The sequence below is a fragment of the Narcine bancroftii genome, chromosome 8 (genome assembly GCF_036971445.1).
Source record: "Narcine bancroftii isolate sNarBan1 chromosome 8, sNarBan1.hap1, whole genome shotgun sequence".
Taxonomy (NCBI): domain Eukaryota; kingdom Metazoa; phylum Chordata; class Chondrichthyes; order Torpediniformes; family Narcinidae; genus Narcine; species Narcine bancroftii.
In genome coordinates this window covers 108,375,044-108,402,150 of record NC_091476.1, presented here as the reverse complement: position 1 = coordinate 108,402,150, position 27,107 = coordinate 108,375,044, and the positions used below count along the sequence as shown (strand labels likewise).

The 27,107-nt window shown below is 43.9% G+C and overlaps 1 protein-coding gene across 6 annotated transcripts in view; it reads right to left on the bottom strand.

Annotated features, from left to right (window-relative positions):
* The window catches only part of LOC138741154 (transmembrane protease serine 4-like), a 55,035-nt gene extending 28,324 nt beyond the window's left edge, over positions 1 to 26,711 (bottom strand). For 2 of the 6 annotated variants that reach the window (XM_069894785.1, XM_069894788.1), the window contains exon 1: positions 14,056 to 14,223. In XM_069894785.1, the coding sequence (XP_069750886.1) occupies positions 14,056 to 14,106 (51 nt within the window). In that variant the 5' untranslated portion in view covers positions 14,107 to 14,223. Of the gene's footprint in view, positions 1 to 759; positions 825 to 14,055; positions 14,224 to 25,697; positions 26,043 to 26,553 lie in introns of those variants that run through there. The other 4 variants (XM_069894789.1, XM_069894790.1, XM_069894787.1 and 1 more) reach the window with 4 other exon arrangements.
* Positions 26,712 to 27,107: the final 396 nt, after the last annotated feature.

Genomic DNA, 27,107 nt, shown 5'->3' with positions numbered 1-27,107 from the left:
TGGTCTATCATTTTGCCCCCTGTCCTCTTCCATTCTTCTGTAGACCTGTAGCTTTCCCATTTGCTGGGACCTTTGCAGAATCTAGGAAATTTTGCAAGTTCACAAGGGGTCGACACAAAACGTGAAGCAGGATCGGAAACCTTCCGTGAACCCATTGACAGATGTGACAAGCACCTCCGATCAGACTCCAAAATCAATACAAGTTGCACGAATGTCTATGACCATTGAGGTAGTTTTAAAATTATAGATGCTAAACTAGTTTCTCTTCCTTAAGTGGGGAAAATAGTCTTAAAGTGACATCATTTGGAACATTTTTATTGGATAGGATTTATATAGAGATCCGCCTTGAATACACAACATACCTTGGATCTCTAAATTACCCTAACAAACATCAGTACGTTCCAAGTTAAAGTTATGAAAAACCTGGAAGGTTACTTTACATTCTCAGTTAATCATTGGATGAAATACAGTGCCCACTATAATATTTGGGACAAAGACACTTTCTACCTTTATTTGCACTTGTGCACCACAGTTTTAAATTGTAATCAAACAATTCACATGTAATTTAAGTGCACATTCCAGATTTTACCCAAAAGGCATTTGTATGCATTTTGGTTTGACCATGTAGAAATTACAGCACTTTTATCCATAGCCCCCTCATTTCAGGGCATCATGTTTGGGACATTTGACTTTACAGGTGTTTGTGAGTACTCGGGCATGTTTCATGCAGGTTTCTTCTAACTTCTAACTTTTGATCACCTTTGGATTCTGAAGTTTTCTACACGAGGACCAGAACTGTGCCAATGAAAGTCAAAGTTATGAGGCTGAAAAACAAGAATGAAACAGTAAATCACCCAAACCTTGGGATTATCTAAATCAATTGTTTGGAACATCATTAAATCAAATTAACACCTTTTGTTGGTCTGGATTCCTCCTACATTGTTTGAATTCTAAGACTTTCTGAAATTTCCTGCTTCTGGCTTATTCCTTGAAGAAGGGCTCAGGCCCAAATGTCAGCAATACATCTATGGACGTTGAAAACACCAGCTGAGTCCCTCCAGCATTTTAGTTAGTTTTAATTACAATCACAGCATGTTTCACTAAACATTATAGTGCCCTGAAATAAGGAAACTACAAAAAAAACAAAATTGCTGTGATCCCTACATGGTCAAACCAAAATGCATACAAATAACCTTGAATAAAATCTGGAATGTTCACTTAAATTTGTAATTAAACATCTCACATGCAATTAAAAACTGGGGCAAAGTAAAAAACATCTTTGTCCCAAACATTATGAAGAGGGCTGTATTATAGTCAATATGCAACAACCCTAATTACTAGAATATGACTCCATGTTGACTAACAAGCACACTGTTCTCTCATTAGCCGCTTTCAGGTGGAATAGCTGGGAGAACGCGGCTCCGGAGCCGGGTGCACGTGTGTGCAAAGTGACATTCAGGTGGCAGCACTGAAGGTGCTGTTCTGGTACTTAAAAGGTCAGCAGAGGGGAGAGGCGCCGCAGAGCAAACACCGGCTCCTGTCGCCTGTGGCCATAGTCCCGCCTGCTTTCAGGTACCTAGGGGGAGCGCTCTGAAGCGGAGAATACACCTACCCGAGGAGGATTGGGTAAGTACTCCTCAGGTCAGGGTTCTCCGCTTTCAGGTGGCCTCCCAACAGCCGCATTTGGGTATTTTAGGTGGCTTTACGTTGGGGTATTCTGGTCACCTGAAAGCAGCCATTGTCCTCACTGCCACATGGGAAGTCTGGTCTTTTCCTAGTAATGCTCTCCTACTAATAAGAGAAGCATAATTTGTTTGTTAATCAGGGAACTTGCAAATGAAATGAGTCAGACCATGAGTATTTCCACTGTTCCATGATACTTGCATTGTTTACCCCCAATGTCACTGGTTCCCTCTTTTAGAGTTTGTCTATGTGACTTGCCACAACTCCTCCCATGCCTAAAGTCTAATTATTATTCCACATTTCTTTACCCACTTGAATGCAACTTGACTAAACAAGCTCTCAGATTCCCTCAAACATGTCATTAGTAAGTGCTCAGTCCAACTAATTACTTTGTTTACAATTATTGGTCAGATCTCCCTACCAACATTAACTTTGGCTATGGCACAGGGAGCTTAAACCCAATGACATATTGGAGTCAGGAGCGCTGTATGCTTTATGATTTGGATTCTCAGAATCATCGAGGAAAGATCAATCAGTCCTTTAAGTAACAATTCCAGGTGACCCTTACTGCAATTCTTTATTCCTACTCTGACCCCCTCCCCCTCACACTCCTTGATGTTTTGTCTAGAAATCTTATGGGATGTTTCTTTTATTGTTTAAAAAAAAAACAACTTGGGTTCTTAAAACAACTACACTTTATTAGCTAAAGTCCTGACTGTGTGGAGGAATCCATCTTGAATCCAACCAATCTGCAACAAACTAGCCTCCAACTCCCTCTAGTGGTCAGAAGTATCACTAGCACTATCACTACACCCCCTTTCCTTGAGCAGTTTCATCCAACAAGACATTAATACAGTATTCATTTCAATTTAAAGTTAAATACAAACAAACAACATCAGCAGCACAAACTAACTGTGTGGTTCTTTTCCTTTTGGAGATTCCATCCGTCAGGTGCTTTGATAACACATGTGAATCTCAACAGTTGCTTGTGTTGGCTCTGCTGGTCCACTACAGTCCAGCATGGGTGGTGATTCCTCTGTTTCTGTGCAGGCTGAATCCTCTGTGTTTATCTGTTCCTGCAGTATCTCTGGCATTTTCAGCAGGCTTATTTGATTCCTCCTCAGTATTTGGCTCTCCTCTGTTCTGACAGTGTAGGATCTTGGATTTACTTCCTCTGGAACAGCAGCCTTTTTGTCCCAAGTGTTGGAATCTCTGAATCTCACTGTGTCATGTCATACCAGTGGCCCTAAGCTTCTTGCCAACTTATCATAGTTTGCTTTTTGTCTCCATGGGAGACACTTGCTTCTGCTCCATTTTTGTCTTGGTCTGCAGCGTAGGGAAGGGTGGTGCACAGACTACATATCCTCAGAAGCTCAAGGGTGACATGCCATGTTCAAGTAGCAAAGCTCTAACTCAATAGAGCTAGATAAGGATCTGAGCCACCCTAGTGCTTCTTTGAGCAACTGTTTAACTATGTTAATTTCTTTCTCTGCTTTACTATGACTGGGGATGCAGAGAACTTGAAGTCACGTGTCAAAAAACTTGCTCTTCTGCAAAGTTCTGAAATTCTCTACAACTGTAGGATGGTTCATTGTCACTGTATACAATTTGAGAAATTCCACGTCTTGCAAAGATTCATTTAATATATTTGATCACACAAGCAGCAGACATGATTGGAAGCAGCACAATCTCCAGATAATTCAACAGATAGTCAATAACCAGCAAGTAATTATTTCCATCAATGTGGAATAGATCAGTCCCAACCTTCAGCTATGGTTTCGATGGTAAGTCAGTAATTATCATAGGTTTCTTTGCCTGATTTGTATATGATGTTTCAAACTGGTCTCACAGCTGGAGACCATCCTGCCAATGTCAGCATTTATCCATGGCCAATAAACAGCAGTTCTATCCCTCCTCTTGCATTTTTCTATTTCAAGGTGTCCCTCATTCACCCTTTTCAGCATCTCTTGTCAGTGATTGAGGAATGATAATTCTGCTCTGTCTGAATAGAAGCCCATTGAGTGTCAGCTCTGATGTTGTAGGGTGGATGACCTTCACCTCTAGGCCACCCTTCATTCAGATTCTTGATGACCTTCTGTAGAACCTTCTGTTTCAGCTGTGATCTGCTTGGCTTTCATGTCAGATACAGGAAGCGATTCAGTGGTCAAATTCACAGAGGTCTCTGTGGAATTCTTATTGTGCACTTTACTGTGTTGTTGCCCTGGATAACACATCAGCTAACACAACAAGTTTCCCTGGAGTGTACACCCTCTTGACTAGGCACAGGTTTTCACATGCTGTCACCCAGCAGTGATTCATGTCCATCTGGAGCTACTGTGAACCTGAGGGGTGCTCTTTATCTTCAACTTGCTCTGAGTTTACATGCACCTTTTGTGTCAACGCTCCATCCATTGTAGGCTTTGAGCTACACAAGATTTGAATGAATCTATGGCTTTATCTTCATTCCCCTGATATTATGTTCACAGATGAAATTGACCTTTTCCTGTGTCCAGCTTGAAAGGAATATTTGTTCCATTTGTATAGAATGACAGTCCACTTGTCCTGGTCGACTGTCCACGCTTTGCCGTTCAGTGTGTTGGTTTATAGTCTTTCTGCACTACCAAGCCAACAAAAAGCATCACTGTGAGCAGTTTCTTCTATAGTGTGTACAGTTTCACTTTTGTTTCCCTTTGGAAAAACATTGCTTTGGTGCAATTGAATAACTCTCCATCTTTTTGTTGTTTCCTACATCTCATTTCTTTGTTTATAAGTGTGGACAGACACGGTGGCTATGGCTATGCTTTCAGTTTCACTGGTTTTACACTCTCACTGAACTTTTTTTTTGTATCTGTACAGCCAATTCATTGACATGGCATATCATCACAGCTCCAGCCAAGGTAAACTCTGTCTCTCTCAGCAATCTCTCTCACTTTATCAATAATCCCAAACACAATTCGATCACAATCTAATTGAATCCAAAATTGCATGTTCTTGCTTTTAATTTTGTCTGTTTAAAAAAAGTATTAAAGGTCTCTCCCTGCAGCTGCATGCACGAGTAAAACACACACCTCTTGAACATTTCATTTTTCTTTGGTGAAACGTGTTCAAACATCTTGATGCCCTGCCATGGTAAATAGTAGTGCATTCTTGCATTCGGTTTGCTATAGAGTTCAATGCCTTGCAGGAAAAGCATGAATCTTTGTTTGAAAAGCTTCCCCTCGTGGCCAGCATTTCTGTTCAATTTACAGCGTCAGGAGCCTTTACACTTTCTTGTTCTCTGCTGATATTGACTGATATGTACTCTGCACACTCCTGGTGTTTCTTCTACTCCTGGTACCATGTGTTGTTTCTTTTAAAAAAAACTTGGGTTCTTTTAAAACAACTATACTTTATTAGCTAAAGAACTCCTGACCATGTGGAGGCATCCATCCTGAATCCAATCAAGCTGCAACAAACTTGTCTCCAGCTCCCTCCAGTGGAAAAGACTAGCACTTAACACAATGCTGGAGAAATTCAGGTCAAAGAGTGTACTTTATATATCAAAGATAAAGCCATAATCAATGTTTCAAGCTGGAGTCCTTCATCAAGGTGTGAACAAAATAGTGGTGAGAGGGGCAGAATGAAGAGCACAGTCCCACAGGCAGGAGGTAATAAGGGAGAGAGGGCACACCAGCAAACAAGGGGAGGGAGATGGCTCTGTGTTTGGAGAGAAAAAGGGGTGGTGTGCTGAAGGCAGAGGGATGGGGGAGAGAGGGAGAACAGAGTGGGCCAGCAGAAAGCAGAGAAGTAGATGTTAATTGCTGGTGGGATTCTGAGTCAGGCAGCATCAATGAATACTGTACTACCCTCTTTATTCAAGATTCCAGCATCTGTAGTCTGAAGTTTTTCCTCGTCCTTTTTAAGAGCTTGTGACATCTGAGAGGAATCTGGATATGCTGGTTACCTTCTGAAGCCTTTGAGCTCCTGGGCATTCAAATTCTCAAAAGGCTTTGATGCAACTAACAATGCACTTGGAGAGGCTTGATGGTATTCCACAACATGCAGCTCAAGATGATGGGCTGAAAGGCCTGTTTTGTCCTGTAATGCTTTATGTTCTATGCTAAATTGCATTTAAAAAGGTGGCAAAAGGTATACTAGATTTATTGCTAGAGGTGTTGGAATTTAAACATAAAGCAGTGTAATAATAGTGAAGGGTGTTGGTGAGACCACACCTAGGCTACAGAGTACAGTTTGGACATTTTTATAAAACAATTATTGGAATGAGAAACACCCCTGTAAAAATTCATTTGGTTAATTACAAGGTTTTTTTTTTAATTTATTCAATTAAGCATATTATTGTAGTTAAGTAAAATGCTAGAGAAACTTAGCAGGTCAAACTTTATGTAGCAAAGATATAGAACCAACATTTGGGGCTTCAGCCCTTCATCTTGAGCTGGTACCTTGATGAAGGTACCATACCTTCCTTGATAGATACATAAGCAATGTTTCAGGCTTAGCCTATCTTTGCTATACAAGTACACAGTTTGACCTGCTGAATTTTTCTGCAGCATGTTTTAACTTCAACCACAATATCTGCAGACGTTCATCTTTTACTTAATACTATCAGTTACTTATTAAGACCATAGGAAATAGGAGCAGAAATAGGCTATTCAGCTCATCGAGTCTGCCCTGCCATTTAATCATGATCCATTTTCCCACTCAGCCTTGCTGCCCGGCCTTCTCACAATCTTTGATGCCTGGTCTAATCAAGCACCTAGCAATCTCTGTCTCAAATGCACTCACTGACCTGGCATCCACAACCGCCTTTGGCAACAAATTCCAGATTCACCACCCTCTGGCTAAAGAAATTCCTCCCCATCTGTTCTAAGCGGATGTTCTACAATCCCAGAATCAGCGACAGAACAAATGTAATCGGGGGCATTAGGGTAACTGCAGGGGTAAGATTTTTGCGGCAGCAATAACCCCCCCCCCACCAAAAATTTCACCAAGTACAGGCCAAGAACTATCAAAACTCCTCGTATGGTATTGGTTGTTTTTGCAGCTGCTTACCTACCCCACCCCACCCCCCCCAAAAGTACCCATTTGGCTGCAGCAAAAATTCAGTGCACATGCACATTGCACAACGTCTAGGAAAATAAACTTATTTTCATTACTGCACTTGCAAGCTACTCTTTTGTCTTTCATTTACCAGGACAGAAATAAGATATTAATGTATATTTAAAATGCTGGGGTTTTCTGCCTCTGCCATTCTTTCAAGGGGTTGGTTACCCTCATTCACTGGGTGAAAAGAAGGTTTGCCCCCACTCTCATTTTACATTTTTAGTCCTGGGTTCTTGAATTAAGGGAAACAAGCCTTCCCTATTTATTTAGGGAACTTAATTTTATTCAGCTCAGTCTCTTTTCAGCCTCCCATGCACCCAAGAAAACTACTCTAGCCTAGTCAACCTTTGAGTCTCAGCAATATCCTCAAATTAGAAAGACAATTTTGCCAATGTAATTCCTAATGCATTGGCCAAAGTTGTAACTGACACTCAAGCTGCAGCCCCTGTCAAAACTAAACTACAAGGCAAGGACACCATCCTCATCTCAATTCCTCTGCAGCATTTGTTGGCAGGATGAGGCCTTCGATTGCAGGTGATCCAAAATGCCCTTTTTAAAAAAAATGTAGATTCACAGTCATAAAACCCATACTCTGGTCTCCTCCATTTCTTAGACTTCTGCTCTTACCCCACCCATAGCAGAAGAGCAGTCCCTTTGCTCTTTGCATTCAATTCCACCAGCTGCCACATTGGAAATGATCCTTCGACACTTCCACTAACTTCAATACAACCCCACATCCAGCCACACTCTCCCCTCTTCAATACAACCCCACAACCAGCCACATTCTCCCCTCTTCAATACAACCCCACAACCAGCCACATTCTCCTCTCTTCAATACAACCCCACAACCAGCCACATTCTCCTCTCTTCAATACAACCCCACAACCAGCCACATTCTCCTCTTCACTCCTATCCATTTTTTGCAGTGATAAGTCTCGAAACTCCCTTGTCCACTCTTCACCTGCCTCCCACCTTCCCCCTACTTGGCCACTTCCTACTGTCACAGAAAACGCAAAATTTGACCAACATCTCCACCTCACTAAAATCCACGGCCACAGATAGACCTTCTAGGTGAGGCAGAGCTTCAATGCACAATGTCCAATCTAATCTACTACATTTAGTGAACTCAGAGTGGCTGCCTCTACACTGGGGAGACCAAATGCAAATTCAGTGACCTCTTCACTGAATACTTATACTATTGAGTGAAAGTCTGCATATGCTATGATTGTTGTAAAAACAAATGGAGGAACTTAGCCAGTCTCAGTGTCCATAGGAGGTGAACACATATTACCAATGTTTTGGGCCTGAGCCCTTTATGACAGATTAGGTTGTGTTTGTATTGTATATTGATATGATTTTGGGAGATAAATTGGGGCAGGTTTTTTTTCCAATGTAGGTCATATACAAGCACTTTAAAACAGATCTTATTTAAAATACTTGAGCTCTGTTCATGCTAGACAATCCTGCTCCAAGAGCCTTTGCAAAAGCTTGAGAGTGCCCAAGAGACTGCACTAATGGATTGTTATTTACAAAAAGGCAACAGATGAAAGAACTGAGCCACAGGCTGTTTGGCGAGAGACACACCGAGACACCGGTTCAGCAGTAGCAACTAGAACAGGACAAACTGGCAAGCTTGTGGAAGACACAATTTGGAAGATGGGTTGTGACTGATTAGTTCACCCTGGTCAAAGCCCATGTTGTTCATGCAAGAAGAGAGGATTGGCTGCCAAATGTTTCACTTAAAATGTGAAACAAAAAGGAGCTCTGTGGAGACCTGATAGAAAGTAGTTATCATCTGGAAAACCTGGATAGGGCAAGTTTCTTCCACAAGACACTGAAGTGGCTGATTAAAAGGAATCAGTTGTGGGTGTCCAGCAAACACAGACAGGAACCGTGATGAGTGGTAACCATTAACTATCAAGCACCAAAGCTTGCTGAACTTCATAAATGTTAAATTCTGTGCACAGTATAAGAATTGCCTGCAACCAGTGAACTTGGAGGAATGAGAAGCGAGATTGGACTGTGGATCAAAGCACTTTTCTAAACTTACACACACATGCGCTTAGAATTAGGTTAGTTAATAGTGATAAGGAATAGTTTGATCCTGTTTTCATGTTTAAAGATGATTAAAAGCAACTTTTGTTTAATTAACCATTTGTCTTTGTGAATATCTATTGCTGCTGGGTTTTGGGGTCCTTTAGGCTCGTAACAACTTCAAGGCACAAGCAAAAAAAATACCAAGGCATTGTAGCGGCAGCTCCACTGCTACTGAAAGAACACACAACCAGACAGGTTGAGCTCAGTGAGCAGAACTGATATATTGCAGCCTGCTGGGCTGGACTTGTACTTCCAGCCCACACATGGCTGAGAACCGAGCTGGGGGGAGCTGACATCACCCGGGCGTCTCGTGGTCCCCCAGCACGGGCTTCTGAGCCCTGTACTGAGAAGGGGAAACCCCCAACAGCACCGTTTTGGCCGGCTGTCCCACTGCATGGATTACAAGCAGGGCCAGTTCACCTGCCTAGTGGTGTGCTGCCACACAGAACCCCCGCTGCCCCCCTCCCCCCCCCCCCCCCGCCAGAACCAGCACCAATGTCCTTTTTAGCTGGGCGGCCTCGCTTCTTGGGCTGGGCCACAATCACTGGTTTGGTGGCGTCGAGGTGTGCTGGCTTCAGCCTGTCCAAAGTAAACAGTTCCAGCCTGCCGCCGATGTCCAGCGTGAACGTAGACCCTAAACATTGGACAACCTTGTACGGCCCCTCGTAAAGTCTCTGCAGAGGTGCCTCGGGCGGGTCCCACCAAATAAAAACGTACTCTGCAGAAAGAAGCTCACTGGGGATGTGTGGTAGTAGTGTGCCGTGTCTGGAGGTGGTGGGGATGCGAAGGAGTCCATGCGGGCCCGGAGGTGGTGAAGCAACTCATACGGCGACTGCTGGGGGTTTGTGAGGAGTGTTGATGAACTCACCAGGGAAATGCCACCGGCGCACCATAGAACAGCTCAGCTGACGACGCCTGCAGATCCTCCTTGGGCGTGGAGCAGATGCCCAGGAGCACCCAAGGCAGTTCTTCCACCCAGTTGGGACCAGTGAAGCAGGCCACAAGTGCCAACTCAAGGTGGTGGTGCAGATGCTCAACCAGCCCATTGGCCTGCGGGTAATAGGCCGTGGTGTGGTGTAGCTTAATCCCCAACCTGTTGGCGAGCTGTGCACAGAGCACAGAGGTGATTCAGAATGCTTAACCGGGTGACCCAACTGTGCAACAGCACTTGGGAGCAGGAGTCCATGAAGACATCCAACATCAGGATCACCTCGGCCAAAGAGTGGTGCAGTCCATCACCGTGAACAGGTAATAGTTGCCCTGGGAAACAGGTAAGGGCCAAAATATGTCCACGTGAATGTGGATGAACCATTCCCAGACATGCTCAAACTCTTGCATGGATGCCCTGGTGTGCCTGTGTACCTTGGACATTTGACAATGGGTGCATGTTCTGGCCCAGCCCGCAATCTGCTTCCGCAGCCCATGCCAGATGAACGGCTCTGCCACCATCCGGACCGTGGACCTGATGGACAGGTACAAAAGGTCATGGATGTGATGAAGACTTGCCTGCACCTGGGGATCCACTGGCCGCAGGGTGCCCATTGAGAAAATCACACAGGGCGGTGTTTCCGCCGCTCGGACTCAGGAGGTCTCAGAACCGCAGGTCCCGGGCGAGCTGGTCGAAGTAGAGGCCGGGCATCAGCGTGCAGATGGCCGGTCGCAAGAGTGCATCGGCGACCACGTTGTCTTTCCCCGCCTTGAGCCGAATGTCAGTGGTAAACTCCAACACGAAGGAGAGGTGACGCTGCTGGCAGACCGACCAAGGGTCCTTTGCCATCGCGAGTGCCTGGGTGAGGGGTTTGTGGTCACTAAAGGTGGTAAAAGTCCTCCCCTCCAAGAAATAATGGAAATGCCGTACTGCCAGGTACATGCTCAGTAACTCACTGTCAAAAGCGCTATACTTGCGCTCTGGTGGGCAGAGAAGCTGGCTGAAAAATGCCAGCGGCTTCCATTGTCTGTTCACCTGCTGCTCCAGGACAGTGCCGACGGCTGTGGCAGAGGCATCAACAGAGAGCGCCATATGCAGGGCGGAGTGCGGGTGGGCGAGCATGGTAGTCTTCACGAGGGCGTCCTTGTAGGCCTCTGGGGTCCAGGTGAGCGTTTTGTGCTTGGCTGTGATGAGGGCGAATAGCGGCTGCATGATGCACGCAGCTCCTGGGATGAATCGGGTGTAGAACTTGACCATACCTGCGAACTCCTGCAGCCCCTTGAGATTCTCCGGACATGGGAACTCCTGGATAGCGGTGACCTTCATAACAGCGGGCGTGGCTCCCTCAGCTGTGATGGTATGCCCCAGGAACTGCATGGACTTTCCCAAACTGGCACTTGGCTGGGTTGATGGTGAGGCCGAAGTCGGCCAGCCTTGTGTTGCGCCCGATCCCTGCTGGCAATGGGGATGTCGTCTAAGTAAATGAAGACAAAATCTAGGTCCCTGCCCACCGAGTCTATCAGGCGCTGGAAAGTCTGAGCAGCGTTCTTGAGCAAGAATGACATGCGAAGGAATTTGAACAAGCCGAAGGGGGTGATGATGGCAGTGTTGGGTATGTCCTCAGGGTGCACCGGGATTTTGTGATACCCGTGTATCAGAAAACCCTCGCACCATGCAGGTTGGCAGTAAAGTCCTGTACGTGAGGGATGGGGTAACGGTTAGAAACTGTCACCTTGCTGAGCCGTTGATAGTCTTCACAGGGGCGCCAGCTGCCGGAGGCTTTCAGGACCAGGTGGAGCAGTGAGGCCCACAGGCCGTCGGACGCCAAATGATCCCCAGCTCCAACAGATGTGAAAACTCTTCCTTCGCCACCTGGACCTTGTCAGGCGGGAGCCGGCTTGCCTTGGTGTGAACCAATGGGCCCTGGGTGGGGATGTGGTGGAACACCCTATAACAAGGCAGCGGAGAACAGTGGCTTGAGGAGGGCTGGAAACTCATCCAGGATTCACTGGAACTCGTCTCTGGGCGGGCTGATCGTGGCCATCTGCGGCTGCCCTGTGCAAGAGGCGTCAAGGCAAACGGCCTGGAAAGTATGGGTGTCCACCAGGGTGCCCACCCTGAATGTCCACCAGAAGCCTGTGGGCAAGGAGCAAGTTGGCACCCAGGATGGTGGTCAGAAGGGATGAGACAGTGAACCTCCACAAGAACTTTCGTTGGCCGATCTGGAAGTGGACTATCTCGTCTCCATGCGTCCGGATGTCTGTTGCATTGGTCACATGGAGGGGAGGTCCTCGAGGTTGGCTCCTGGACTCGATGATCATGGCTGCTGGGATGACGCTTATCTGGGCCCCAGAGTCGATGAGGGACCACCAGCCGCTGACTGAGTCCCACAGGTAGAGGAGGCTGTGTCCTTGGCCAGCTGCCACAGCCATTAACAGCGGCCGGCCTGCTTGTTTCCCTAGAACGAACAGGGCTGACGACACTTTCTGAACCTTAGCTCCCCAGCACTGGTGGTAGAAGCAGAGGCCTGAAGCGGATGCCATGCCCCTGCAGGTGCCGGATGCTCTACCGCAGCGCTAGGGGAGGGCTTGGCATGGTCGTGACCGTGCCTCGTGACCTGCTGGACCGTGAGCCCTCCGGGAATCACTTGAGCAATAGCTCTTGGGCCTTCTGAGCGACCTTCCTCAGGTCGGTAAAGCTCTCTTGGGGCAGTAACGGCCGGATGTCCTCGGGCAGATAGTCGAAGAAAATGCGCTCAAAGAGTGGGCAGTTGGTGTGATTACCCATGAGCGCGAGCATCTCATCCATCAGGGATCTGTCCCCCAGGGCGTTGAGGTGCAGCATCCGAGCTGCACGCTGGTGTCTGGATAGTCAGAGGGATCTGGTGAGCACTCGCTTGATGGTCTCATATTTGTCTTCAGCGGATGGGGGCTGAATGAGGTGCAGCACACGTTTGGTGGTGGGCTGGTCCAGGGCGGCGACCACATGGTAGAATTTGGTCGGGTCAGATGAAATCTGGTGGAGGTAAAACTGAGTCTCCGCGTGACCAAACCAGGTCTCCGGCTCCTGAACCCAGAATTCAGGCAGCTTGTCAGCTATAGCACTGATCCCAGGTTCGGTCATGATGGGTTCAAAGACATTTGATCCAGTCGGGGTCAGCAATTGAGGCAGCAGCTACACTGCTACTGAAAGAATACACAACCAGACGAGTTGAGCTCGGTGAGCAGAACTGATTTATTGCAGGCTGCTGGGTTGGACTTGTACTCCTAGCCCGGACCTGGCTAAGAACTGCACTGGGGGCACTGACGTCACCCCGGGCATCATGTGGTCCCCCAGCGCAGGCTTCTGAGCCCTGTATTGAAAAAGGGGAAAAACCCCTGACAGTGCCATTTTGGACGGCTGCCCTGCCATGTGGATTACAAGCGGGGCCGGTTCGCCTGCCTAGTGGTGTGCCGCCACAGCATCTCAATAAAGACTGGAGCAAGAAAGGGTGAGGAGTTCAGACCAGTAGCCAAAAGCAGTTAATTGGAAAGGTGAGAATCTATTTTGGATCTGGCAGCACACACAAATGGCAGCAGAGGAAGAATTTGTGGGTCTACTCGAGCTTCCTTTAGGTCACCTTTTTAATTTCCCCAACCATTTCCTTAAAATACAACTGTTTTTTTCTAATTTTGCATAACTCCAATCTGACTCCACTGTTTCTGTCTCTTTTTAAACCTACTCCTGTAGGAAAAGATCCCCCTCCAACTTTTCTTTCTTCTCCCCATTTCCTAATGGTCTCTCCCTCAATCCATCTCACTTCTGGGCCCCTCTCCTAGCTCTTTCCCCCTTTATACAAATATCATCCCCTTCCCCATTCTTAATAAAGTGTCCAGACTGGAAACTGGCTGATTAGTCTACCCATGGGCTTTGTCTGATCAGTCAATTTCCCCCAGTAATCTTTGTCTGCTCAAGATTCTAGCACTGTCAGCTTTTGTGTTTCTCTTCAGTAATATGAGATTCAGTTCTGAAAGTTAACCCAAAAGAAAAGTTGCAACCAATGAAATAAATTAAAACAATTCCTGTTTTGAAGGAAGCAGCACTTAAGATGAACACAAGAAATATAACTAATCCAATTCACATCGACTCAAATTCCATGCCACATTATTCTATTCAAATTCAATTCTTGCACAGATCTAGAATTCTGCTCCTATACAGGAAACTTTCAAAACATTTACAGGAGAAAAGCTTACTTGACTTGTACTTACAAACACCACTGTAGATTCTGAAATTTCCCTCAATTTTACTTCCTCTTTCATGGAAAGACCTTTGAAAAGTCAAACATTCACTGCTTCCTCATTTATTAACCTTAATCAATGAGGAATAGATGAGGTGAACTATTCCAGCAATAATGAGAGCTTTCTCCTCCTAATGAGGAAATTGTGGTTTGTCAGCATCTGTACAACAATAAATAGTACTTTGCCCAACCTCTTTCACATCCAATCTAAACTACTGAAATTAACTGCGTCACTTTTCAGTCTTTAAATATAAAGAATGGGAGATAAGTAAACTGCAGAAAATGCATCATTGTTTGACAAGGGCAAAGTTTTCCATCAAATTGATTTACCCAGTGGAAATACATCATCCAGTAGAGTAGGTGTGGTTGTACACCACCGGCCTACTGCAGGGTGTGATAGTACAGATTCTATCACCAATGTGTATATATGAACAGAAGGATGACTGTGATTGGCTGAGAGTGTAGCCACACCTACTGGCAGGTCTTAAAGGATTGCTCCTAGCCAGACCAGGTCATTCTGGACTGGTCGACCTACTTGTGATATGCTCCAGTCTTTTAGTTAGTAAAAGCCTTGGTTTGGATCAACAAGTCTTTGGTTCTTTTGACATGCTTTACACAGGGGGAAACACCTGTACCTGCAGCAGTGTACCACCGGCCTTCTGCAGGAGCCAACACCAGTACCTGCAGAAGTACACCTGGCCAGCTGTCAATCAGTCAGCCTGAAGGGATAAGCCCCACCCAGTCGGGTGCCAATCACCCTCCGGGATACAAGCCTGCGCCGGCCTCCCGAAGCTCACTCAGTAACTCCAGCTACAGCCAGCCTGGCTCTGTGGAAGTGTTTGTGGATTAAAGCCTGTTGTACAGTCTTTACCTTGTGTCTGTCTGATTCTGACTAACAGCGCACCACAGTAGGGAACATTTCAGCCCTAGAATTTATCTAATAGAAATACATCATCCAGCCCCATTGTACATGGGCCAACTCTTCAAAAACACTATCCATCACCCCCACCACCCTGTAGTCCCGGCACTGTTACCCTTCAAATATTCATTCAACTGAGCATAACTGATCTTCTTCTTCAACACATTTCAACAAGTTGTGGATCATAACTCCCAGCACAAGAAACCTTCCTATTTAACCTTTGGCTCTACAGCCAATTATCTAAACCTACATCTTCGAGTCATCAAAAGACCTTGCAGAATTCTGTAGATTTTAAATCCAAGAATTATTGTCAAACATCAAGATGAGCATTCCCCATTCCATGTAACATTGGGTTCAAATTCAATCTGTACCTGAGGCAAGGCACGAAAGTCATGCTTTCAGGAGATCTTGCTGCTTTGGGAATGCTCTCCAAACAGCATAGTTCTCTGGCTTTCTTGCAACTATTTCAGAACAAAACAAATGCAATCTCTTGTGATGCTTCTGCTCATCTACAACCTGATATTCAATTGGGTTGTACACAAACAGAACACTAGACTTGTCTTTCGCTCTTTTATTCCTCCATCTCCCCCACCCCCACCCCAAAGATTCAAGTTTATATATTGTCTTGTCATAAAACAGAAAATGTGATTTACACAAAATTTCCTTTAGTCTGCCTTAAGCAAAGATTTGCTATCAGCAAAAATTGCCTAGTATCCTTTAACAGCTTGAGAAAGAAGAAAAAAAGAGTCCCCAGAGTCATTGTATGTCCATGGTTCCGCCTCTAGTGCTCCCACAGCATCTCAAGCTCCAGGAGCGCACGAGAGACAAACAGGCAGCCTCCAGCAACTTCTTGCATACTGGTTCCAATATCTGGGACCCATTCAGCCAGTCTCCAGTCATCCACAGCCTGCTGCATGTCATTTGACCACAGTTGCTGCAGCCTGCGTGAGTTTCTCACCTTGAGTCACCAACAGTCCACTGCCAGTCTGTCCTGCTCTGCTCTTCAGGCTCAGCCCCTCACTGTTACCATCCCACCAGTAGTCTCCTCTGCATCTTTTCAAATTGGGGGGGGGGTGGTCTCCCTTTTTTTTAAGGGCCCTCTGCTTCTCCAGAGTCTGCAACTCCACATGTCTGCTGCCAATCACAGGTGCGGAATCTTGCGACTATACTCAGTGGTCGCAGGTTTTTAAAATAAACGGTCAGCTCCTTTAACAGGCCATTTAGCCTGTACAGAGCCGACAGCAGTCAGACTGGCCAGTTGGAACCCGTGAGGGAGCACGGAGACTTCACTCCCTGCTCTCTCCAAGTCTGCACCAGTGGCAGCACTGCCATTACAGCTGCTCAGGCAGTGCCATTTAAAAATAAAGGATACATTAAAAATAAAGGAAATTTTACAAAAGCAATTGTATTCTGTTGCACTAACTTGTCTCAGCAATACAAAGATTTATGAACACGAGAATTAAATGAAGTCAACATTGAAAGTTGTAAACTAAATTTTAGAATTCAGTTTACTTGATTGGCCATGGGGGGAATTCAATTCCAGAGTTTTTAAAACCTCAGATTCCTAAGAACTGCTCTCACCTCATCTTTGAAATTATGAATGGTGTCAGGTTGTTTTTGCACATACAAATCAGCAAATTGACACACTCAATCAGCATTTGGATTTGGGATACCAAGCATCCAGATTATCCCAGGCTGCCCAGGAAACTGATATACCATTGGTGTAACCAGTAGACTATTGTCTAGGGCAGCACATTTAATGAGGGGGTGGCATGGACTGAAACCATTAAATATTTCTACTTCTGCTCGAGTGACCCAAATTCAACCCTGACCCGCTTCCCAATGTAGGGTCTCAGCACAAAATGTCAACTATCTATTGCTTCCCTTGAATGCCCTTTGACCTACCAAGATCATCTAACGCTTGTTTCTCCACATTCTGCTGACCCTCTTGCTTATCTCAATCCAGACCTCTGCTGTCAATGTGGAGTTTGTACAATCTTCCTGCAAATTTGTGGGTTTCCTCTCGGCTCACTGGTTTCCTCCCACACACCAAAGACATTCCTAATTGGCCAACACAAATTTTCTCAAATATGTGGAGTGGGAAAACATTGAGGAGTTGTCAGGATGTGCAGAGAATAGAATTGGATTTGTTTAATGGTCAGCATTGTTAGAAACAGAATTACCTTTAAAGAAATTGCTCGAGACAAAAATTGAGAACAAAGAACATTTATTATACAACAATGCAAAGTTGGGTGCTTCCCCTTACCCTGGGAATACACACATACACTGGGGCTCACCCAACTTTTATACAGTTTATCTCAGTATAGGAATAACCCCCCCTTACATTCTTCTGCCTCCTGCTGGAGAGGTTTGGCATTAGGCAATCCTGCCTGCCTACGTGCTGTTTTTGGAGGACCAGGGGGTATCCTGTCGGTGTCTTCTCATGTCATTATCCTGCCTGTCCCGCATCGGACTTGTCAGCCACAAACGAGCCTGCAGCTGACGTGGACTTTTACCCCCTACATAAATCTTCGTCCGCGAAGCCAAGCCAAAGAAGATCCCCATTGTCCTTATTCATAACCTTGCCCTTGTCCCCATTCACACCTTTCCAACTCTCAGAGCTACAGTCCCTTCATATGCAGAGTTCACTAATCCTGTCTAGGGTTTATTAATTAAATATGCATAACTTGATAAATCTGTGTATGGCTTACTAATTATATATGTAGAACTGGCTAATACTGTCTAAGGTTTTCTAATTATTTATGCAAGCCTTGCTAATTCTATCTGGGGCTTGAAGACCCTTATCTCATTCAGACTAACTCTACTTCTGTCATCAATTGTCTGTCCTTATCTCCTTCAGTTAGTGAACTTGCTGATTCTCTAGGAGATTCTTATCAGGAAGTGTCAGCTTCCTGCCTTCTAATATCCATGTCTCATGTTGTTTGTACTGGCTTCATTCATTTACTTATGTATCAATTTTATTTTCTTTATTTCTTCATGTTCATTTTGCAATATCAGTTTTTCTCAACTCTCACAATCCTCACTTTTCTTTTAGATCAGTAATACTGATCTCTCACAATGATCAGTGTTACTGATCTCAATGTTACTGGTCTCAGTGTTACTGATCTCTACACTCCTCACTTTTCTTTTAGATCACCCACCCACTTTTTATTTAATTTCAGCACTCCTGAAAGGGCTCAGGCCCACAACGTTGATTGCCATTGAATGCTGTGTGACTTGCTGAGTTTCAGAATTGAGTACTATTGTAAAACTTCAATTATCCAAAATGGTCAGGACCAGGCCAATTTTGGATAAACAATATTTTCTGGTAACTAGTCTTCTTTAAAAGACAGTAACATCAAATCACTTGTAAAAGTATTTAAACAACAAAAGGCTTTTTAAGCATGAGATAATGTACCATTCTCAGCAAAAACATTCTGAATAAAAAGATAAATCCAACTCCAAAACTCAATTCTACTCAGAGGTTTTCCCAAAATGCTTTCAAACCGTGACGCCAGTTTGGCTCTGAAAAAAATTTCAAATAACCGAGGATTTCTGATTTTTTCAGATATCCTCATTTTTCGGAGCCAAACAGATGTCACTTCTAGGTCTAAAACTTTCAGATGACAGATAATTGGATTTGTAATGTTTTATACTTTTGATCAGACAGGAATAGAAATTTGACAAAGTGCCAGCGCAGGTTTACACATCCACAGCATGCCAGGGACATTGGAGGAAACAAGAAAGTCAGGTGGGGTTGTTAGTATGGAAGGATAAGTGGAGAAAATAGTGGAGTTTTTTTTTAAGGGCTTCAAGAGCTGCTCCCCCTCAACTCCAACAACCCAGGTTCAATCTCCATCACATGTCATCTGAGCCAAGTTTCTAGGTTCTCCCAGTAATCTCACAGGATTCCTCTGGGTGCTTCAATTTCCTTGCACGTTCCAAAGATTTGCAGGTCAGATTACAGAACACTTACAAGATTATGAGGCGTAGATGGATGCCTGCTGTCTGCTCTTTTCCCCCAGAAAAAGAGTAGCAAACACCAGAGGATATCTGTACAATGAGGGGGAAGTTCAGGAGATACATCAGCAACAAGTTTGCTACAGAGACTCGATGACTACTTCGGTGTTGCCTCATATACCCATGATGAGCTCGTTGACTTCATCCACTTTGCTACACCCAGGATGAGGAGTTCTATGCCAGATCAGAGATCTACCACCATCAAACTGGCACTCACCTGCAAATCTTTCATTACCTGCACATCTGTCTGGTCCCCCTCCACATGCAACAAGGACAGGATTTCCCCTTGTCCCCATCAACCACCCCACCAGCTTCTGCATCCAACATCCTCCTCAGCCATTTCCGCCACTACTACATGATCCCACCATTAAGCATATTCCCCTCTCCACCATCTGCAGGGACCACTCCCTCTGTGACTCCCTTGCCCACTCCTCCTTCTCCTCTAATCGTTCCCTTGAACCTACCTGCGTGATGGTAGATGCTCTGCCTACAACTCCTCCCTCAGCACCTTTTTACTTGTGAATCAGTAGGGGTAATCTACTGCATCCAATGCTCCTGCTGTGGTCTCCTCTACATGGGAGAGACAGATTGTTTTGTTGAGCACCTCTGTTCTGTCCACCATAATAGTGTGGATCTCCCAGTGTCCACCCAATTCTCCATCCCATTCCCTTGCTGACATATCTCATGCACTGTCAGACTGAAGCCACTTGTAATAGGCAAAACAACACCCCCATCTTCCAACTGGGCACCAGAGGCCAATATTGACTTCTCTGGCTTTCGTTAAAATCCCCATCATACCCTATCATCTCCCTTTTTTCTATCTCCTTTCACAGATAAATCCTCACCAGTCCCTTATATCCAATTGACACCTTTTGTTGGTCTGGATTCCTCCCCAATGCTTGAATTCTGAGACGGACATATCCCCTTTCTGTCTTTTCTGATTTTTCCTTGGAGATCTCAGGCCCGAAATACCATAATATGCATTTCCGTCAGCATTTCAGTGTGTTTACTACAATCACAGCATCTGCAGCCTATCATGCTTCACACAGAGACAAGTGGATGCTTTGTAATGGATAAATATTGGGAGGAATTTGGTAAGATTAGTGGGTTGCATACATACACACATTTTAAAATAGATCTTATTTGAAAGACTGAAGAATTCATATTCAGGAACATTGCAAAAACTATGGTGAATGCGATAGACATTTCACAAGTAGGTGCTAATTGAAATGACTCATGAAATGAATAGACCATTTTTGGAGGAGACAAACTGGCTGTTTAAAAATACCCAAAGTGTGCTCACAGAAAGGTCACTCTTGAGTTTTGTTTATCAAAAACAGATGGGAGCAGAAAGATCACTCCTGTTGTTTGCTGAAGAAGGTGGGGGGTTTTCAAGTGAGAGTCACATGGACTTTCTGGCAAAAGAGAGAGAAAAAAACAAGTTCAACAAGCTCTCTCAGCTAGTGTATGTGTAACACTGAAAGCAGCTGAACAGTGCAAGCCAGGAAGCTTGTGGAAACAGAAAGCTCCAGAGCCATGGATGGCTGGAAGTGCTATCTGTCTGATGTTTCTCTTGGAACAAGTGGAACAGAAAGGAACCCAGTGACAGCCAGAAAGAAAGAAGTTATCATCTGGAGAACCCTGATGAGGTAGGTTTCATCATGAGACATTGAGGTGACTAATGGTGGTACCTCAATTGTGGAAATCCTGGAACAAATCTTTCTCTGCAAACCTTCCTGAGTGGTAAATATTTACCTTTCAATGTGAACTTTATACAGGTTAAATTCTGTGCACAGTTTAAGATTGCCTGCAACCAGAGAACTTGGAAGGATAAGTGAGATTGAACTGTGAACCAAAGAACTTTTCTTAAATTTACACACATATCATACACATGCGCTTAGAATTAGAAGGGAATTAATTTGGGTTAGTTAAGTATAGACATAAGTTAAAGTTTGATTCTGTTTTCATGTGTAAAGATAATTAAAATACATCTTTTGTTAAAGTAACTATTTGTCTTGGTGAATGTCTATTGCTGCTGGGTTTTGGGGTCCTTTGGGCTCATAACAGCCTGGAATGTATTGCCAGAGTGATGGACGCTGGTACAATAGGGAGTGTTAAAAGCACATGAATACAAGAAAGAGGTGGCAGGTGCAAGGTAGGAAAGGTTTTGTTTGTTGAGTGGGTTTCTAGCAGTTGACAATATCATGGGCCAAAAGGCCTGTACTGTGCTGTAATGTACTATGTTTTTCGTTCAGATGGTTAATTAGCCACTGTAAATTGTCCCTCAATTGTTGTTGAGCGATGGAAGCTAAGAGCACTTTATGCAGATGCAAAAAGTGAAATGGCTTTGGTCAGTGTGGACTTGCAGGGGCAAGGGGGCAGGGTGGAGGAAGAGAATTTCCAAGTTGGGAAGCTTCTAATACTCAAGGAGCAGAAATCCCTAAAGACAGCATCAAACCAAGAAAGCAAGAAGGTTATAACTGACTGATGGAATTAGGATGAAGGGAGTGGATGTGATTCCCACAGACAGTCCAAGAGGCAATCAAATGGAAACTGGAGAATAGTCCAAACTAAGACATAGGAAATCTTTCCAAAGATTGGCCCAACATCCTTCGGAAGAAAAGGAAGTTGGGGGAAATCTGCTTAAACTATGGCGTCCACTTTAGAGAAGCTCAGAGTTCCAAACACTTGCTAGAAAGAACATTTGTAAGGGGCAGCACAGTTAGTGTAATGCTGTTATAGCACCAGCAATCAGGACTGGGGTTTGAATTTGTAAGGAGTATGTACATTTTCCCCACGTCCCAAGTGAGTTTTCCCCCAGGGGCTCAGATTTCCTCCCACTGTTCAAAAAACATACCACGGTGTAGGTCAATCGGGTGGCATAGGCTCGTGGGCCGAAATGACTAGTCACTGTGCTGTATGTCTAAATTTAAAATTTAAATTAAATTTTTAAAATTAAAAATAATTTTAAAAAGGTAGTGATGAAAACTTTTGAAATACATCCAAACTGGCCAACCCTACCTCAGCTTTTCAAATCCTCCAATCACTTGGCATACATTCTCAGCATCAAAAGTACCTGGATCTCAAGCACCCTGCTGTCAATCCAAGCTGCCAGACTTGGCTGTCAGACCACATTTATTTTTCAGCATTCCCTCCTTTATTTCTCTCATTCTCCCAACTCACATGACCCAAATTTTCATATGGAGTTTTGATAAAGCCAGATGTTAATCATTTCTCAATTTACATGAAGTACAATAACATGAAAAACTTGCATTCACTTAGTTCAATGGCCATTGATTCTACCCAAATCCCCAAACTAAGGTAGCCCAGAATTATGGTTAAATACATCAAAACAATGCTCTCTCTGGAGACTTGAATTTAGCAGCCCCACAGCCTCCTGAGAGTCACAGCACATTCAAATCGAAGCCTTGTTTTCTTTTCACCTCGTAACAAATGTTAATGTTTTTTTTAAAACAATAGTCGGTAGGGGAGAAGTATGCAAGAAACTACATTCTGACTGCTTCAGAGAGAAGGCCCAACATAAACTGAGCAGATTCCTAGGGGTGAATGAGAGGGGGTGCTATAGCCAAAAAAAGCCAGAGAATGGCTGGATTAAAGATACAGCACTGTAACAGGCCTTCCAGCTCATGAACCCAGGCCACCCAATTGCACCCATGTGACCGATTTACTAATCCCATATGTTTTTGGAATGTGGAAGGAAACCAGAGCACCTGTAGAAACCCACGCAGACCAGAGTACAAACTCCTTTACAGACAACTGGTTGTATTGGTTTCCTCCCGGCACTTATTTCCCACTCCATCAACCCCCTGCCCCTACTCACCTCACCACCAGTAGGGCAATTGGCAAAAAGATTCTCATGAGAGTTAAGGAGCACGTGTGAGAATTGCAAGGGTATAAACACAAGTGGGACAAATGGAGTGGGCACCTCTCCTGACCAAATGGTCACCTTTGTCATTTGGTGAATCAATCCACATTTCAGACAGGTAGAAGAATGAGCACTTCTAAGTTGCATCTATGAGATGGATTGAAACACAAGTCTGCAAACACTGTTTGCAGTATAAAAAGTAATGGAGGAACAAAGATATTATAGCCAACATTTGGGGTCAGATCTATTCTTCAAGGTACATGAAGGATGTTGTGAAGCAGGAGAACACCAACTCTGTCCAGTCTGAAGCAAAAACAAAAAGACTGATAATTCAAGGTTGTATTCATCAGAACAGGAGACAATGTGGGAAAAAATAAAGATCTTAAATGATTAACAATTGGGTCAAAATCTATGGAATAGATTTCCCAATTTTGAAGGAATTCAAATGCATAGCCATAGACTAAATGCAAAGGATTTTGATCTGGTACAGAGTTGCATTCTTGCTCAGAAAGCATTTTGGTTTGGGGTTAGAGCCACATGCAGGGCCAGGCTGCTCAAAGACCAATCATTTGTTTTTTATTAAAGGACATTTATTGACAAATTCCTGTTGAAGGGAGAACCTGTCATTGGCCAAAAGCCCAAGTGGAGTAGAAACCCAAATGTCAATGATGGAAATATTGCAATATATCCAGAAATGTAACAAAATGTTGCAGGCACACAGCAGCCAATTATTCAGGACAACAGGGGCAGAAGAATGTCAAAGAGGGGAACTCAGGTTTTGAAAACAACAGATTATTCAATCCCGGCACAAGTAACCAGGAAGAGACCATGTGTGACGAGGACCCAAGGTTCATTGGGCCTTGATGCAGCGTTAAAAAGTTTCCAAGAATAACCAGGAGCCTCCAAAAATTCAAGATTAATCACCAGGTTACAATTTCAAACAAAAGATGCTGGAATAGAAAAGTGGGGGGGGGGGGGGGGCGGGAAATGAGGGCATTAAACAATTTTCATTTTTGAATTTTGTTAACTGATTAGGTAATCCAATACAGTGTGGAGCTAGGATACTTTTGAAGGGTGAACAGGGCAGGGAGTGTGGAAGGAATCTGAATCCTCCAGAAATAGATCCACTATTGGCAACTGGTAGACACTGAGGGACTGAATGGCTTGGCAAAGAGAATTATCATGTTGCGTACTTAGACCAGTTGCTACTCTTGCACAACAACCATGTCTTGGTTTTCATCTCCTCTTATCACTCCTTTCTTCTTCTCTGCAATCTCAAGCAACTTATTTTCTTTGAACCCCAGAGGACCCTGAAACCCAGCAGTAATAGATATTCACCGACAAATGGTTACTTAAACACAAGTTGCTTTTAATTATCCTTAAACATGAAAACAGGATCAAATTTAACTCAAGATTATTAACTTAACCCCCTTCTAACTCTAAGTGCACATGTATGCAATGTGTATACAAGTTCAGAAAAGCTGTGATTCACAGTCCAATCTCACTCCTCCAAGTTCACTGGTTGCAGGTAATTCTTATACTGTGCACAGAATTTAACATTTATTAATTTCACCAGGCTTTGGTACTTGAAAGGTAAATGGCTACTGCTCAGGAAAGTTCTTGTCAGTTTTCCGAGAGAGATTTGTTGCTCATTGGACACCCATAACTGATTCCTTCAGATCAGCCACTTCAGTGTGGCCAAGCAACTTGTCCCATCAGTGTTTTCCAGATGATAACCTCTTTCTTTCAGGTCACCCCAGAGTTCCTTTTTGTTTCCCTATTTCAAGGGAAACATTATGCAGCTAGTCCTCTCTTCTTGTATGAACCCCAAGGGCTTTGACCAGGCTGAACTAAGAACTCACAACCAGTCTTCAAAAATGGGGATTTTCCACAAGGTTGCCAGTTTGTCATGTTCCAGTCCCAGCTACTACTGCTGAACTGTAGAACAGAATTCTCTCACTCAGAAAACCTCTTAGAACAGCCAATTGCACTCAGACAGACTGTGACTCCGGACCTAATCTTCTGAGTTTGTTCATTTGTTGCTTTCCAAAACAATAATCCATTACTCCACAGCATGTCCAATTAACAACTACTTGCGAAGAGCTCATAGACATACTTTAAAGTTTTTGCAAAGACATCCAAAGCCTGGACTGTCTGGCTTGAGCATTTTAAATTGATTGGTTTTGAAATGTTTGTATGTTGTTATTAATTTTTAAAATACCAAACAATGGGACCATTTGCTCACTTTTGTGAAGGTAAAGGTGCACTGGCATTAATACAATTATCATTAAATGCTGCACAAGACTCTTAAGTGAAGGAATAAATATTGGCAAGACCATAGAACTGCCCAGCATAATAAGAACACAAGTCTGCATGCAACATCACTAAAACAAACGACCTCTGGCATATGTTACTGAGATGCTGGCCATGCATTTCTCACCTCATCGGCTGTGAATTGTTATGGCACTGCAAGTCTTTCATTCCCTTTGCAGGGAAAGAGAATACAGAGACACAACAGGAAGTTGCAAGATTTAAAATACCTTTTGTTAATAGAGATCTATACACTGAGATGGTCAGGAGATACGCTGTTCCACAACTTTTAACCACATTCCCTGCTTTGTTTGGAGGTGGAAACCTTCCTGGTCCACACCCAAAACCTACTGTTTCTTACAAGTAATCAGCTGCCAGCGTTTGTACTTTACTGCCTACATTAGGCACAATTGTCAGGTTTTTTTTTAAAAAAATACACAGAAATAAAGGAGAAATTCCATTAAAAATTTGCACTTACCTCCAGAGTGGTTGTTAATACAGGAAGCCCTTTACACTGCCTTCACTGTTGTGAAGTTTGTCAGAGGGGGTATTTTGTATTCATTAGCCCAGTTTTTTTTTAAACTGTGTGCCTGTAGTCAATTTAGACTGCAGCCGCCATAAAAATATGTACGGACTTGGTGGAAAAATTACAGGATGGAATTGAGCAAATAAGTTCGGTCAGGAACTTTTTACACTGCCAGCAAAGCAGAAAACTTCATAAAATATTCTGCTTCTCAGTAGCTATGTTAAAGTGCTTTATGATACATGTTTCAGGGTTACTCCTTGACTACTGAACTATATTGACCAGGAGAAGGATAACATAATTATCCAGAGATGGGCATCTTGAACAGTCATTTGTACCTCACATCTGTAACCAAAGACAAGGCAATCAAGCCCTGGTGTAATAGTTCCATGATAAAACAAAAACAAACGCAAAAGCAGGAGGTGCTTAAAGAGACAATACTTTATCAGCCAAGTGCCTGGACCCACATCCAAGACAGTGACCTTACAAGAAATGACAAGTTCAAGATCACAGGTTAATAATTAAGAGTACCAATTGCTTCAGAACAAATAGTGAGGAGGTGCCTGTTGATTTAAGACAATGTTATCCTAAATGCCACCAACTTCAATAAAATAACTCAGGAATGCTTTGGAAACATTTACATTTAAAACCAGAACAAATCTAAAACTTCTCATCTTGCACAGAAACAAAACAAGAATAAACATGTTCACATTGCCACAGGCACCAGGCAGCTGACAAGCTGGAACTCAATTTTTTTTTAAAGTAAGAATTTAATCTGTTGCAGAGATTTGGGCAAAAAGGTTACACGTACCTTTCGAGTTTTTTTAACCATTGCTGTAGTTGTAGAAGCTCTCAGGAAGACAATTTTTCCCTCCAAGATTCAGATAGGAAGCTTCGCACTAAATTTCAGCACAAGGAACAGGTGAGTTTACATTCCACCAGGAAGCCCCAGGTGAGTAGACATGACGCTAGGGCTAAGACAGCCCAACGCTCCACATGCCACACCCTCTGCAGCACAGCACAAAGTAGATAAACATGTACCCACAAGTATAGATATTTTATAAATAAAAACAGGTGTTCATCAGTGACTCATAACCAGAAATCAGTGATAGCGCTTTCAATCGGAGTCACATTGTTTTGGTTTCAAGCTCCCACTGCGTGACTTAGGCATGTGAGAAACAGAAGTACCTTCACAGAATTTGCTCGAGACAAAAATTGAGAACAAAGAACATTTATTATACAACAGTGCAAAGTTGGGTGCTTCCCCTTACCCTGGGAATACACACACATACTGGGGCTCACCCAACTTTTATACAGTTCATTTCAGTGTAGAGGTACCCCCCCCCCCCTCCTCCCCTAACATTC